The sequence below is a fragment of the Dromiciops gliroides genome, chromosome 1 (genome assembly GCF_019393635.1).
Source record: "Dromiciops gliroides isolate mDroGli1 chromosome 1, mDroGli1.pri, whole genome shotgun sequence".
In the NCBI taxonomy this organism is placed as follows: domain Eukaryota; kingdom Metazoa; phylum Chordata; class Mammalia; order Microbiotheria; family Microbiotheriidae; genus Dromiciops; species Dromiciops gliroides.
In genome coordinates this window covers 441,344,330-441,361,344 of record NC_057861.1, presented here as the reverse complement: position 1 = coordinate 441,361,344, position 17,015 = coordinate 441,344,330, and the positions used below count along the sequence as shown (strand labels likewise).

At 37.1% G+C, this 17,015-nt stretch overlaps 1 protein-coding gene across 3 annotated transcripts in view; it reads right to left on the bottom strand.

Moving 5' to 3' along the window:
• The window catches only part of ATG10 (autophagy related 10), a 339,312-nt gene that overhangs the window by 75,328 nt on the left and 246,969 nt on the right, over nucleotides 1-17,015 (bottom strand). For all 3 annotated transcript variants that reach the window (XM_043970681.1, XM_043970670.1, XM_043970690.1), the window contains one exon: nucleotides 13,687-13,784. In XM_043970681.1, the coding sequence (XP_043826616.1) occupies nucleotides 13,687-13,784 (98 nt within the window). The remainder of the gene's footprint in view (nucleotides 1-13,686; nucleotides 13,785-17,015) is intronic.

Here is a 17,015-nt window from a genome sequence, read left to right as displayed (position 1 = left end):
AAAAATTCAGAAGTAGAAGAAAAAATTGACAGAAGAAAAACAAAAGATAATTACCTTAAAAACACATGATTTTTTTACAAGCCAAATTAGCTGAAGACAAGATATATAGTGATGTCCATAATTCATTCACAAAAGTACTATTTTTAAAAAATCCTTGAAAACCCACTTTCTAGAACTTTCGAGGGGCAATGTGTACTGGCCTTGAAGTCAATAAGACATGAGTTCAAATCCTGGCTTAGGTAAATACTAACCTGTGTTCCTGGACAAAGCACTTAAGCATTCAGTTCCTTAGGTTACTCATCCATAAAATGAGGCACAGACAGCATAGCATGGATTGATTGAATCCATAGATCACAAAAAAACCCACAAAAACAATCCAACAAGCCTATGCTTGAAACTCCAAGGCAGACAGTAGCTAAATTTCACAATTTAAATAGTAAACAACAAATTTTGGAAACGTCTAGGAGAAAAAGATTTTAACAATGACAGGACTTTGATTTAAATAACCCAGTATTTTTCTTCAGTAATGTCAAATCAAAGAAGAGAATGGAAAGCAAAGGAGCTCAAACTGCAACTCTGATATGAAATAATATATCATGAAAACTTCAGCTTAGTCGTCAGTGAAAAAGGTAAACTTTCAATAAAACAGAGGCACTTGAGTAATTTCTGCCTAAAGTGCCCTGGGGTAAACAAATTATTCAAGCATTCCAAACAAGAGAAAGAAAAAAAGGTAAATATATGGTTATTATAGAATGACTAAGCAATGAAACCAATTCTTTCATGTTTATAGGCTATATTCTTGTTTTTTGTTTTTCAATAAAGAAACTGAGTTGAAAATTTCTCTCATAAAAGTCTCATTTCTAAGAAAGATAGGGAACTGACTCAAATTTGTAAGAACTATTCTCCAGTTGATTAACGGTCAAAGTATCAACAGAATGAAAAGGCAAAGGAAGAAATCCAAGCTATCAGAGTACTTGTGAAAAAATGTTCTTAATCATTAATATTTTTAAAATGCAAATTAAAACAACTCTGAGGTTCCTCCTCACAAATATCATCAGATTGGCAAAGTTGACAAAAAAAGGAATACCAGAAAGGCGAATACCAGAGAGACTGTGGAAAAACAGGTACATTAATGTAGTTTTGGTGGAGCTGTGAATTGGTTCCATTATCCTGGAAAGCCATTTGTTACTATATTCACAAAGTTAGTTACTAAACTATGCATTTCCTTAGACCCACTGATATCACCATTATGTCCATACCCCCCAAAAAGATCAAAGAAAGAGGAAAAGAATTTATATATACAAAAATATTTAAAGCAGCTCTTTTTCTGGTAGTCAAAAAACTGGAAACGAAAGAGATGTTCATCAATTCGGGAATGGTTGAATAAGTTCTGCTGTATGAATGTGATGGAATACTATTGTGTGAAAATGATAGGGAAAATGAAGAGGATGGTTTCAGAGAAACTTGGAGAGACCTGTATGTAATGAAAAAGAGTGAAGTGAGCAGAGCAATGAGAACATTTATATAAAAACAACAATATGGTAAAAACAAACAACTTTGAAGGACTTAAGAACTTTTCAAAGCAATGACTAATTATAACTCCATAAGATTCATGAAAAACCATGCTACCCACCTCCTGACAAAAGAGGTGATGTACTCAAGAGTGTAAATTGAAACATATACAAATACATACATATATACATATATATATACATACATATATATATATATATATATACACACACATGTATATTGAGACATAGATAATTGAGATATCCAGCTATCTTATCTATCTCTGTCAGTTACAAAGGCTTTTCTTTTTCATTGTGGAGGAAAAGAAGGCAGATTTTCATTAACTGAAACATTTAATTTTTAAAAAGAAATTGAGTTTAAGAGTAAATGAAGGGGCAGCTAGGTGGCGCAGTGGTTAAAGCACTGGCCCTGGATTCAGGAGGACTTGAGTTCAAATCTTATCCCTTCACTATACATCAATTCATATAAGTCTTTCCAGGCTTTTTGAAATCATTCTGCTTGTCATTTCTTATAGTACAATAATATTCCATCACCATCATATACCACATCTTGTTTAGCCATCCCCCAATTGATGGACATTCCTTTGATTTCCAATTCTTAACCACCACAAAAAGAGCTGCTATAAATATTTTTTGTACAAATAGGTCTTTAAAGAGTAATTTAAAGAATAAGGAGAAGAGGAAGAGCTGAATTATGACACATGGACTAAATATCATGACCCCTAATAAAGGATCAATAGTACCCAAGTCCAGAGGGCAGAAGTCCAAATAGATTAGAAGGCAAAAAATAAGGTGGACAAAATACAATTGTCAACAAAAATAACACTAAAAGACAGCCAAACTCCAACTCATGATAATAACCAAAATTGGTCCCAGAGGTCTGATAATGAAATGTACTTCTTTCCTCTTAAAAGGGGATGGGATGGGCAGCTAGGTGGCACAGTAGATGGAGCACCGGCCCTAGATTCAGGAGGACCTGAGTTCAAATATGACCTTAGACACCTGACACTTACTAGCTGTGTAATCCTGGGCAAGTCACTTGAACCTCATTGCCCTGAAAAAAGGGGGGGGGGATGGAGATTATGGGCATGCAACATTACAGATGTTTAGACATGGTTGCTTTGTTAGTCAGCTTTAACCATTTTTCTTTACTACTAAGGAGAGTTCATTGGCAGCAATGATGGGAAAGGATTATTGGAAAATTACTATTGTATAAAAAAACAAAAGGTATCAATAAAAATTTTAAATACACAAAGCTAAGTGCAGTTTCTGGGGTGTTCCACTAGAAACTCTTCTCCAGAAGACATCACCCTATTAATGAACACTCTTTTGGTTTGGTTCATTCAACGAATGTTGAATCTGCCTGACCATACTCTTATCTAGTCCATTTTATCCATTTTACCCACAAGAATAGCATGACAAACTTTGCCAGATATGTTACTGAAATCTAAATTTACTGTCTACAGCAAACTGCAGATCCAACAGTCAGTTATTTGGACAAAAAAAAAACAAACAAAAGGAAAGAAGGCATATCTGGTATAGTCTGCTTTTTGTGATGTTACATGGCTCTTGGTGATCATTGCTGCCTTTCTAGAAAGTCATAAGGCACCCTGGAAATAACATGGTCTGGAATTTTGCCAGGGATAGACATCAAGCTCAGAGACCTATAATCTGCAGCCCTTTTCTTTTTCCTTTTCTTACAAATGAAAATTGGGACAATATTTGCCCTTTACCAGTCCTGCCACATCCCTTCCCTTTTCCATGACTTTTAAAGCATCACTGACAGCACCTCAGTAATCCCATCTGTCAGTTCTTCAGAACTCAAGGATGTAATCATCTCTCTGGGCCTAGAGACCAGAACTGTTTGGAGTAATTGAGATGCTTTCTGACTGTCTACACTAGGTACTTATGCAACATTGTCTCGCTTGGAGCTCCATTTCCTACTAACCATTTTTATTCTAGTCTTCCCAGGCTAACAGGAAGACTCTTTGGAAAAGAAAACAGCTTTGTTTTGTTTTTTAAAGATAAAATAGCCTTACCTTTTCAGTACTGTGAAAAACTTTCCCCTCCTTTGAAGGGAAAGTCCAGGTTAAAAAGAAAATCAGTCCTACCTTTTCACTCTTGTCCCACAGACCCAGGACTGTGTATTGCCTCCCTTTTAGATCTTACTGTTCCTCCACGTAGCTTGAAGAACATATTTTTGTGATCCTCAACACTGATTACCCACCTCAGCTCTTTCTTGGATGAATGGCCCTGACAATATTCTTCTAAGACTGTGCAACTTGTTTTTATTGGAGGTAGCTAGGTGGTGGTGCAGTGGATAGGGTGGTGGTCTTAGAGTCTAGAAGACCTAAATTGAAATTTAGCCTCAGTCACTTATAAGATGTGACTGTGGGCAAATCACTTAACTTCTGTTTGCCTCAGTTTCCTTAACTGTAAAATGGTGATAATAAAAGCATCAACCTCCCAGTTTTTTTATTGTGATAATTAAATGAGATAATATTGGTAATGTGAGAATTAAATGAGATAAATTTGTAATGCACAGTGCAGAGAAAATAGTAGATGCTTAACAAATGCCTTTTCTTCCTTATTTCTATCTTTGATTTGCTCCTCAGTTACTTTTCCATGTTTCTATCTCCCATTTGGGTTTTATAAAAATCTGGACTGATTAATGAGTTTCCTGCATGGTCATTTTTAAGTCTTTTTAAGGCAGCTCCCCTTTTCTTCATCATTCAAAATTTTTCTTCTTGCAGCTTCTAAGTTTCATTCTTGAGAACTTGCCATCTCAGTGTCTTACTCCTTCAAAATATTAGGTCACTGTATTGTATTTATTTATTCTATGAACTCTGAAATCTGCTCTCCCAAAATCTAGGGTTAGTATCAGACTATGTCTGCCTTTCTTCTTATCTATCACAAACAACAGTGCTGCTTTGCCCACGGTTGATCTTCACATAAATGCTCTCTACCATGTTTTTCCCTGTCAGTTTCATGAATTTTCTTATAAAAATACACATGTGTATGTGTGTGTATTTTCTTGCCACTCCCTTTATCTACTATCTTTTGAATAATGTAAATGCCCTTCTAGAGCCATATGCTAGTCATGAGTGCCATCCCACTATAGTTTCAGGTCAAATTGGCCCTGTATATCATCTACACCTTATGCATTTGTATATAGACATCTGAGTTTTATTGCTGACTCTCTTCTTTGATATTGTCTCCTGTGAATTGCTAGATATCTCTTCTGCTATTCTTTCCATTTGAACCTGCTTCTCTCTATGGTACCAGGCTTAGTATTTTGTTAATTTAAAGCCCCCTTAATCAGATTCATTAATGTGTGTGTCTTTTTTATTTATTTATTTATTTATTTTGGGGAGGTTAAGTGACTTGCCCCTACATCAGTCACAGCCATCACAATTCTCTATGACTTGTCTTTTCTTTTCCTATCACTTTGTTTTTTTGTTTGTTTTGTTTTGGGGCAATGAGGGTTAAGTGACTTGCCCAAGGTCACATAGCTAGTAAGTGTCAAGCATCTGAGGCCAGATTTGAACTCAGATCCTCCTGAATCCAGGGTCGGTGCTTTATCTACTATGCCACCTAGCTGCCCCTATTTTTTCTATTACTTTGTAAGCAATCACCTGAGGGCACCTGTGGATCTATACCATCATTCTTTGGAACACAAAATTTCTCTTTCTTCCCTCTACAGCAGGGAGAGTGTGTGAACTTGTCCATGAACTTGGGTTTATTATTATAATTTTGATAACTATTTCTCTCTCTATATACATTTCAATATAACTTGTTTCCTTTATAATCATATGTATTTTACCAAGCAATCCATAGGCCTCACCAGATTGACTAAAGGAGGGATCCATGACATGGAAAAAGGTTAAGGATCCCTGTTCTACCAGAAAAGTCTGATACATACTGTACTTAGCTCCATTTATTTGATGGTTTTTCTTCTCTTCCTGCTCTGTCACTTTTGTTCACCTTCCAAAATCTTTTTTTTGGTTTGTTTGGGTTTTTTTTGTTTTTTGCAGGGCAATGAGGGTTAAGTGACTTGCCCAGGGTCACACAGTTAGTTAAGTGTCAAGTGTCTGAGGCTGGATTTGAACTCAGGCCTTCCAAAATCTTGACACAAGTTAGAATTCCCTTGTGCCTCTTCACATTTTTTTTCTTATTTTCACCCTGAGCACTTTCCCCATTCTTTTAGGGAACACTTCATTCTCGTTAATAAATTACAAGACAGGGCTACATTTCTCCAGCCCTCTCATTTGCTCACCCAGGATAAGAATCTACATATATTTTGTGAATATATCAGCATTACTTGCTACTGGCAGAAACACAAAAAGAGGTCAATCTTTAGAAGTCATTGAAAATTCTCCTTACAATATAATCCTAGCTATACTCGGAGAGCTTCAGAGTCAGAGGAAACCTTATGGATCACTGAGTCCAGTGTTTCCCCTACCCCCCTATTCCATTTTTTTTTTTTTTTTTAGTGAGGCAATTGGGGTTAAGTGACTTGCCCAGGGTCACACAGCTAGTAAGTGTTAAGTGTCTGAGGCCGGATTTGAACCCAGGTACTCCTGACTCCAGGGCCGGTGCTCTATCCACTGCGCCACCTAGTTGCCCCCCTATTCCATTTTTAATAGATGAGGAAGCTGTGGCAGAACTCACAATAGAGAGCTGAAATGACTTGCCCAAGGTCATTTGGTTAATAAATGACAGAGTCTATAGGAGAAATAAGATTTGCTGATCTGCAGTCAAGTACATTTTCCATTGTACCCTGTTTCTGCTTCATGAGAAGTTACCACAGAAGAGGGAATAAGTTTCAGTGAGCAGATCTGTGACTAATAATTTCTTGATTTTATGAAGCCATAGTACAAAGTATAATGATTTGAAAGTACATGTCTCTGCTATGCCAATGCTATCTGTTAGATCAATTATGTTGTGGGCAGTTCTCATCTTTGGTGCCCTCTTTTCTCTCCCTGTAATACCCCCTCCCCTTGCTCAGGCATCCTATGTTTTTGTTTCACCCCAATTTCTCCTCTTACTAAGAAAAGCAATCACAAAGGCTTTCAGGAAACTGTTTAGACATAAGGAAATTCAAATCTATCAATCTTTTTTAAAAAGGGTTTTAAGAACCGAAAAAAATTTTTTTTCAATCCAGAAAAATGAAAACAAAGCAACAAGAATGATCAATGAATGTTTGCTGGTACAGTGTTCTACTGTGTATATAATAACAGGTCTAACTGATGTGGGAGGACAATTTCTCAGGATGCCTGTGCCTAAAGTACAGGTGTTCACTGGGGAAGTACAATGACTCCAGTTCTCCTTAAGCTGTTTGCCCAAGGAATAGCTGGTGATGAAATGGAGAAATCTGAATGATGATGGAGGATTAATGGAATTTTCTGCCAGGTTTATCATCATACAAAGCAATAGGCATTTCAAGAAAAGCAGTATCAGTAGCAGGAGTTTTTCTGTCAGAATATCATGACTGGAGTAGGACAAGGCAATGAGGCATCTTAGCTGTGGAAAATCTGGTGTGAGGTGATGTAATCAAGAGCTACAAATAGTGTCTTGAGCAAGCCATGTCATTTGCTGCACGGAGAATGAAATAACTAGGAATCAGATAATAAGTGAGACACAAATTCAGTCCTTCATGGAGTTCAACTTTTGGATGAGTCCAGAAGTCTTAGGTTGCTGAGATTTGGCCAATTTATTCCCTAATAGTTTGTTTCCCAAGTTATTCTAGGGAGAGAGGATATGGCTTGTAATCATTTAGGAAATACATGCTAATATTGTGTTTTACTACTTTACTATTTATTTCTGTCCTGATTAAATGTTTTACTGTACCAAAGCTGGTCTTTGTATGTGTCTGTTAAGATAGTGAACAACTAAATGCTTAGAAGAAAGTTAACTTCAGAAGTTCCCAGTTCTCTGAATGGAGCCAAGAGTGGGCAGTGCCATAAATTAACATTGAAAATCCCCATGCTTTGAATCCAAGTCAATGGTGGGGGTGGGGGGCCTCAAGGTGGTTGGAAAACGGGCAATATTTTGTATATTTGGCTCCCAGATGTAAAAAAACAACTCCAAGGAATCCTAATAAACTCATTTTACAAGGATGTTTTGCTAATAGTACTTTAAGTAGTATCAGGACTAATAGTAGATTGTCAACATGGCCTCAAGTGGCGTTTCTACTAAAAGAAGAATAGAAATAACACATTCTACTTATGATATTTTCACATATTTTGTACTAAAAGGAAAATACTAGAAAGTCCTGTTGGAATAAAAAAATCCACATTAGTATAAAGAAAAAGTTTTGCATTTTAAAAGAAATAAATTCTAACCCAGGAAAATATGAATTGAATTAATGCCTGTGTAATTATTTTTGTTTAACTTGAGAATTTCTCATCTTGTTTTCTTTTAATAAGGACATGAACACTCCTTTACTCCCTCTATTAAAAAATTGTTTACTAGGGCTTTAAAAGATGACAGCACTGAAGAATCCTTTTGGCTTAGATAACATAACTGTTGGAGCTGGAAATTTTTTATATTGAAACATCTGAAAGAAAAACTAGAAAAGAATTAGCTACATAGCACATCAGTAGAAGAGCTGAATATGCACATTTAACTGGAAAGATGCTGTGTAGTATACATTATGCATCTTACAGGAAGCTAAAAGTAAATTATTATAGTAAACATTAAGTAATGTTTTTACTGACTTAAGAATGGGATTTAAGAATTCAGAAAAGACAATGTGAAGATCAAAATAAGCTTAAATGAAGTATCGACTGATTAGGATAGGCCTCAAATCCCAAGGAACCATCTATCATAGTATTGTACCCTTCTTGGAACTTCATTCAGCTGAAACACAACAGCTGTCTGTCCCTAGGAACAGAATGAGTCAAAATGAAAGCAGCAGCCCTCTAGACCGCGGATCCAAGTTATAAAATCCTCTCTTTATGATAATCTAGCTAAATGTTAAGAACAAGACAAAACAAAAAATATGTAAAATTCATATGCTTACTTCAGCCTTCTATTATTTGTATAAAGTAAAAATCTCCCTTTACTATTTCACCTTCTGCTTTACCAGTCCTAATGCCAATGGAATAAAAGGTAAAGAATTCAATGCAAGCTCTTCATTCACATTCTAATTACATTGTTCAAATGCTTAGGATCCATGTTCCTATAAAAATCCAAAAGCAGCTCATGAGATATTAGAACTAACTGAATTAAAATGAAAGAATTAAATCAAAATACAGATGAAATTGTACATTTGATGACATTTCATTCTTCCCCGCCTCATCTCCACCCCCCCCCCCACCCTGCTGCCCCGCAACTCCCTACTCATATTTTCAGTCTAGAAACTGTGTGTGTGTGTACAGGGAATTACGTGAACATCTGGGTTACCCATTACCACCCTTGGCAACCTTCATTTATCTTCACAATTCTCACCCCAATTTCCTAAGGAAAAGAGACTGAAACCAAAGCAAATAGTTCCACTTATGGATTTTTTTGAGCTATATCATATAACCTAGGAATTTTGCTTTTCATTCAACATTTTCCCCTATGCCATATTGACTTGCCTCAATTATTTACTTGGGAGAGGTACAGAATTAAAAGTCCCATGTTATAGTTGTAATAGCAAATTTTTTTTTTTTTTTTTTTTTTAGTGAGGCAATTGGGGTTAAGTGACTTGCCCAGGGTCACACAGCTAGTAAGTGTTAAGTGTCTGAGGCCGGATTTGAACTCAGGTACTCCTGACTCCAGGGCCGGTGCTCTATCCACTGCGCCATCTAGCTGCCCCAGTAATAGCAAATTTGTAATCTAAAGCACATGAATTTAGACCTAGAAGGGACCTTTGAGGTCATCTAGTCAAAGCCCCTAATTTTACAAAAGAGGAAACTGAAGTCTGTAGCGGTTAAGTGACCTACCCAAGCTCACACAGGTAGCAGAGTCAGTATTAGAACCAGGTTCCCTAAATATGCATGAATGCTCTTTCCATCAGATGAGCACTTCTGCAAAACTGAGTATAGTCTATATTTATAAACCTGTTAAGTCTGTTATGCCAAGCAATGTTTTGGCCTGGTAAAGCTACAAATTCTCTGGGCAAATTTTGTATTTCAAGCAACAGGAGTTAGAAAGCTGTTTAGGCATTTTTTTTAAAGGGGGGGGCAGCAGAGAATTATGTCCTGTGGATTTCTGAAGAGTCACAGATAAAAATTACAGATATTTTCACACAGACTAGTGGAACCACACTACTCCAGAACTTGGTAAGAGTCATACATTTTTTTTCCCCCAATTTTATCAGGCTGTAAATAAGTGTGCAGCCAGAGTTCCTCTTCACTGATGCCTTCCTCACCAAATGTTGTTGTTGCTGTTCAATTGTGTCTTTGTGTGACTCCATTGGGGTTTTCTTGGCAGAGACACTGGAGTGGTTTGCCATTTCTTTCTCCAGTTTATTTTACAGATGGAGAAACTGAGGCAAACAGGGTTAAGTGATTTGCCCAGGGTCACACAGCTACTAAGTGTCTAAGGCTGGATTTGAACTTAGAAAGATGGAGTCTTCCTGACTCCAGGCCTGGCACTCCACTGTTTCCACTAGCTGTCCAAATGCCACCCCACAAATCAAAATATGTTTGATGATGCTAGAACTTTGAAATAAAGGATGACTTTTAAAAAGTTTAGAAAAATTTTAAATTATTTCTAAATGTATCCGAGCATAATCTATATATGTTCTGTTTATGAGAAACATACATCCTGCTACATATTCTGAATTTGTTTCAATATGAAATGAAATGAAACATGTCAGAGAGTAAATTAGGAGGAAATTATTTGGAGTCTCAAAAAAAAGCCCCAACAAATGCTCTTTTGAGACTAATTTCTTTATTTTGTCAACGGGTCAATTAAAAGTGTGGTAAGGAAATCAAAGAAGGAAATCTTTTTTTTCCTTTTAGGCAGGGCAATGAGGGTTAAGTGACTTGCCCAGGGTCACACAGCTAGTAAGTGTCAAGTGTCTGAGGCCACATTTGAACTCAGGTCCTCCTGGATCTGGATCTGGGCTGGTGCTTAATCCACTGCACCACCTAGCTGCCCCATGAAGAAGGAAATCTTTAGGAGGAATAAATATTATAGAGAAAGCCTGTAGCATCTAATATACAATAAAAGCATTTGAGGTATTAAATACAAAGACAGGAAAAACAAATTATATGAAGATTCAAGGAAAATGTTTATGCCATGTTAGTAAAATTTCTGGAATAAAAAAGATTTAGAACATAGGGATATTTCTCTGGAATTAACATAAACTGCAAAAACATAACAAATTATGCTTGATCTTAATGATAAAATTACATCAAAGACAACCACCCTCTACTCCTTTAGTAGGCTTATCATTTAATAAAAGTCAAATATTGATAATCCAGTATAGGGGAGAGCCAGATGTGTGATTTCATTGGTATAGGGAACTTCAGTTCCCTAGTAGATCCCAAGAAGAGCAGCACCTGCTCTGCAATTTTACAGTCTTAAAGAATTGCCTGGGCTACTGACAAGGCAAGTGACTTGTCCAAGGTCATAGCCAGCATATGTCAGAGGTAAGGCTCAAATCCAAGTCTTCCTGATAGTGGCTGCTTCTTTTTTTGGGGGTTTTGTGGGGCAATGAGGGTTAAGTGACTTGCCCAGGGTCACACAGCTAGTAAGTGTCAAGTGTCTAAGGCCGGATTTGAACTCAGGTCCTTCTGAATCCAGGGCCGGTGCTTTATCCACTGTGCCACCTAGCTGCCTCATGGCTGCTTCTTAATGATCGATTTATCTGTTGAAAAGTTTAAAAAATTTCATATAAAGGAATATTACTGTAAGTTGATACTAAGGCTGAAGTGGATCATGGCAATCTTGCTTAAATTCAACATTTGTCAGCAGAGCCATTATGCATTGTTAAGTGTAAGAATATTTTCCACAAAAGGCATGGAACATGGTATATTTACTATCTCACTGCAAAACCCACCCAGGTGGAAGAAAATGGGTGATTGCTCTGAGGCCTGAACTGATATCTTGAAACCTATGTTCAGCAGATTACCAGCAAACTACTAGAAAAACAATTACATCATGTCTGTGGCCCCATTTCTAACTCCTTTGTTGGGAAAAAAAAAGCCATCGGTGCTGGCAGCACTTGTGAAGAAGCAGCAGTAATCCATAAATACTTCTCCATTTTCTTGTCATTTCAGAATGAAGTGACTTCCAGCTCACACATATCCTACCAGGTGCACTAAATTGATGTCATTATGAGCCATCAGGAAATACCCACAGAGACCTATACCAACATTGAGAAGTTTTGTTAAACAGCTGTGTGTGTGTTTTAATTGATTTGTATTATTTAAAATAGGAACAGTTAAAGCCTGTTATCAGATGTTGTATCAAAGAGCCAACTACAGACCCCAGGGAGATGGAGTTCAGAAGAAAGCCAATCACTGCAACTTCAACTTGAGCACTTAAGATTATTACTAGAGGAAGCACAATTAAATCATCACAATTTATTAGCTATCATTAGAAATCACTATGCAACATATCAAGCTTCATTATTTAAGAATCATTAACAAGTTAACTTCCTGTATTACCAAGAGTAAAAAAGTAACTTATTTGCCAAGTGTCACTTCAAAAGTTCATCATGTAAAGATTAAGGAAAGTTATTGAAATGAATGACCATAATTTTGCACACATTAAATATACAAAAACATGAAGAGAAATCTAGAGTATTCTGGACATACAAAATACCTATGTCATACAGGGTCCCTTCCTTCCAATATCCACAGACATCCACAGTCATTCCTCATGATTTATCTGGCCCCACCCACTTAAGGATCAAAGGTCTAGAGGCAGCTGGGTGGTGCAGTGGATAGAACACTGGCCCTGGATTCAGGAGGATTCAGGAGTTCAAATCTGGCCTCAGACCCTTGACACTTACCCCAATTGCCTCACAAAAAAACAAAACAAAACAAAAAAACAAACAAAAAAAGGATCAAAGGTCTAATTGATCCCCTTCTTTACCATTTTCTCCAGCTCTCAGACTTTCTTTCTAACACAATTAATATGGTTTATGCTTGGCACAGTAACCTCTGATCTTCCTTATTTGAGTTCTCAGCACACAAGGTCTGATAAAATACAGTGTGTACTACATGAGACATAGCTAGGTAAGCAATTGTCATGATCACATTTACATGTAACTTATGCTTAAAAGAAAGGGCTCAATTTGGAAATATATGGATCTTTGCTATCACCATAGATATGATGTAACAGATGTGTTACTGCAAAAGCTGAAAACAGTGAAATATGAGGAAAAACATGTAAGGCAAGTGCATCTTAACCATTCCCTGAGATAGGTTATTATCATTACACTCATTCTCTACAACAGCAGAGCTCTGGCATGGGTCTTTACAAGCAGTGTCCAGTGGGGATGAACAGCATTACCACCAGCATTCTCAAAGGTAATCCTTCCTCCCACTCTTTACTCTTTCTCCATTTTTTCTCATGTGATAGGAAAATAAAATGAAACTGAATTCTGACAAAGATCCTAGACCAGCAGTGTGAAACATGCAACATCACTCCACAACTCAGACCCTTGATTAAAAGTAAGTAGCCCATTTGAAACATTTTGATCAGTAAATAATGTGTCTTATCTCTCTGTTCTAACTCATAACCAGGCATAACATCCTAATGACTAGTAAAGTCAATTAAAAAAGCATGCTTTGATTAGGCTTAATGGAGGCTGGTAAAAAAAAAATAAGGCTTTCCATCCAAATGAAAATGATTTTGCAAGTGAGCACAATTTGCTATAATACAAATTTCAAGGCTATACTACATGCACTGTGAAGAGGCTGCTTTAAAAAATTCTAAATTCATTAACTACTGATTTTAGTACATTAGACAGTAATAACAAATTATTTGATTGACAGATCAATTTTCTCCACTTATTTTCCAAAATGATTGCAATTCTATTATCAATCAAAGTTACACTGTGGTTTTCTTGCAAATTTAACTCAAAACTAATATGTGAATCACTATAGTGCCCATGTAAAAAATCGTCCATATCATAATAAGCCTGCTCATATAATCCCTACTCTTCTTGAAAATTAATTACAAAGAATAACTGGAAATACCATCTAACCTGTTGTGTAATGGTGCTCCATGGCTCTTGAAGAAGACGACCTTTATAGAACTGATGGACACCATCCCATATCTCCTCCAGTGTTAAGGGCCTTCCATCTGTAAAAGTTTGTTACATTCTTTTGGTTAGTTCTTACATGATCAGAGTATTCCTACAAATACTGAAAGTTAGAATTAAATTCTTTGCCTATGCAATACAAATATACATGTGGCATATATGACATATACCTGTATGACAAATACATAGACATATACATGAGTGTGTGTATATAATTTGGTTTTGTGGGGACCAATTTTTAATTGGGGAGTGCTAGCTAAGTGGCTGGGGCAAGGAAGAAGACCAGCAGCTTCCCTCAAAACAGAACAGGATTTATTTTTAACAAGAACGAACTTAAAAACACACACACAACAGGATCAGTAGGATCAAGGGAAAGGAAATAAAATGGGGAAAGGGAAATTATACAACCTGAAAAAATACCACCGCCCAGGAATCAGCTGAGAATAGACAACAGAGCTCCTGTCGCCTTCCAGCTTCCAGCTAGAATGGTGAATTCTCCTCCCCGTTCCCAGAAAACCCCACACAGTCCCCAGCCAATTGGCTGGCCACTGACAGTCACATGACTGCCCTCACTAGGCATCCAATCATTATAATTTTGCCAGGCCCATGTAGGCATCGGTGAGTGGTGATGACGTGAGGTGCCAGCACCATGGCAAGGGCTACAACCAGTGGGTGGAGCACCATGCGGTTTGCGGAGCCCTAGGCCAGTGTGCGCAGAAGCATAAAAACCTCAAATAACAATTAATTCTTTACAGTTTTTAGACTAGACTGTTATTTCACTGGAGTAGGAAACTCCCAGTGATGAAACTCCCTCCCTCAATGAGAAGAAAATATATCAATTTCTCTTTAATTTACAGTCTTAGTGAGTTGCCTGAGACTGGAAGACATAAATGACTTGCTTAGAATCACACAGTGGTAAATCACTGACTCTGAAGTCAACTCTCTCTACACTCTTCCAAGATACTCCTCTTGTTAATGCATATAAGTATCTGAATAACACTTGTTAATGTTGCTTAAATATATGGCCTCCCTTCTTCATATCATACCAGTAGTTACATTAGGTTAGCCAGGTGTTGCCATAGTGCACAGAGTGCTGGGTCTGGAGTCAGGAAAACTCATTTTACTAAGTTCAAATTTTGTCTCAGACACTTACTAGCTGTGTGACTCTGGGCAAGTCATTTCACACCTCAGTTTCCTCATCTGTAAAATGAGCTGGAGAAGGAAATGGCAAACCACTCCAGTATCTTTACCAAGAAAACCCCAAATGGAGTCACAAGAAGTTGGACACAACTGAAACAACTCAACAACAATACTCAAATTATCCATTTGCTTATTGAATATTAATTTGTATGGTCTTCAGATATTTGGGAAAATAGAATCTAAATGAATTTCTGAATAAAACTACTAAATTGGTAGCAGATCTATAGATAGATGTCTACGTTCAGATGCAAACTAGTGCCCTATATAACATTAAAATCTTAGTATTCCTTTTTTCTTTAAAATCCAGCGCTCACAGAAATCATGTAATCATTTCAACAAATATTTATTGGATGCCAAACTCTGTGCAAGACATTGTATTAGATACTATTGGGAATACAAAGATGAATAACTTGGTGCCTACTATAAAAGAACCTTCAAACTAACAAGGGAGATAAGAAATATACACAAAAATTATAATGTGGTAAATGTGGTATGGCCCATAAGTACTAAAGGGCTTCAAAAGAAGGAGAAAACATTTCTGTCCTAGAGAAATCACAAAATTCCAGTGTTTGAAGACACCTGGAAGGAATCCCTCTGACAATACCCTGTTGCCCTTCTTCCACTTGCAGACCTTCTGCTTCCATTAACAGCCAAAAAAGGAAATTTCGTTTTTTGACTTCCACATCACACTACTGAATAGCCCATTAAAAACCCAGGTCCTTTCACATAAACTATTATCTGGCTATGCCTTCCTCATTCTGTACTGGTACAAGTGATTTTTTTAGCCCAAGTATATTAAATTCAATCTTATTAGATCCAAACGATCAGTATAGCCTGTTGTGATCTTTTGGGATTTCAATTCAATCATCCAATGTGTTAGTTATTGCTCACAACTCTGTGTCATCCAGAAACTGAATAAACATACCATACCATCTATGCTTTTATCCAAGTCACTGATAAAAATATACTATTATTCATCCTACATCTCTCCAACTTATTCATAAGAATATCTGAAGAAACTCTGTCAAATACCAGGTTGAAATCCACATATTCCCTGATTTACCAGCACAGTAAAAGAAAATTAGTTTAGCCTACCATAACCTGTCCTTAATGAAGCCATGCTGTCTTTTTTTTTTCTGGTGGGGCATTAAGGGTTAAGTGACTTGCCCAAGCTCACACAGCTAGTAAGTGTCTGAAGTCAAATTATTTATTTATTTAATTAAATTTTTTTGGTGGGGCAATGAGGGTTAAGTGACTTGCCCAAGGTCACACAGCTAAATAAGTGTCAGGTGTCTGAGGCTGGATTTGAACTCAGATCCTCCTGAATCCAGGACCAGTGCTTTATCCACTGCACCACCTAGCTGCTCTGGTCATGCTGTCTTTAATGATCACCACTTTCTTTTCCAAGTACACAAAAGTCCTTAACAATATATTCTAGGTTTTGCCAGGAATTGAAGTCAAGCTCACTCCTTTATAGAAGGCTCTGTACTTTTAGAACTTTCCAGGTAACTCTATTTTCCATCAGCAGCTCTGCTTGTTTTCAATTCCATGAAAAATCATGGTCCCCCCCCCCAACCCCAAGTCAAATATCTCTTTATGCTTCCCCTCTCCCACTTCTGAGCTTCCTTTTGTGTGTAGTTTTCCACCTTAGATTATAAACTTCTTGAGGGTAGGGACCATTCTTGCTTTTTCTTATTTATATCCCCAGAACTTAGCACAGGTCCTGGAACACATTAGGTGCTTAATAAATGTCTACTGGAATGAATTTAGTGTTTCCAATGTGGTGTGACCTGTGGAATCTGTTCATTATCCTCCTGATCTAAGCTCTTAAAGTTGAGTCTCTTGGCCTACCTAAAGTTGAATTTCAGTAAACTGCTGCTGGAATTATTAGCCTGCTGGAAGTTTCTAAATGTTCAAAGGGGCTAAACTGCCAGCAGGCTCTCCTTCTGGTCTTTGTCCTTTATCCTAGTTGTTCCACAGAAGACATACATGATGGGCTAAAGGTTAGAACTGAGTTGCTCTGTTCCTGGGCTCATAGCCACACAGCCAGATTTTTGGAATTTGTTCTGTGC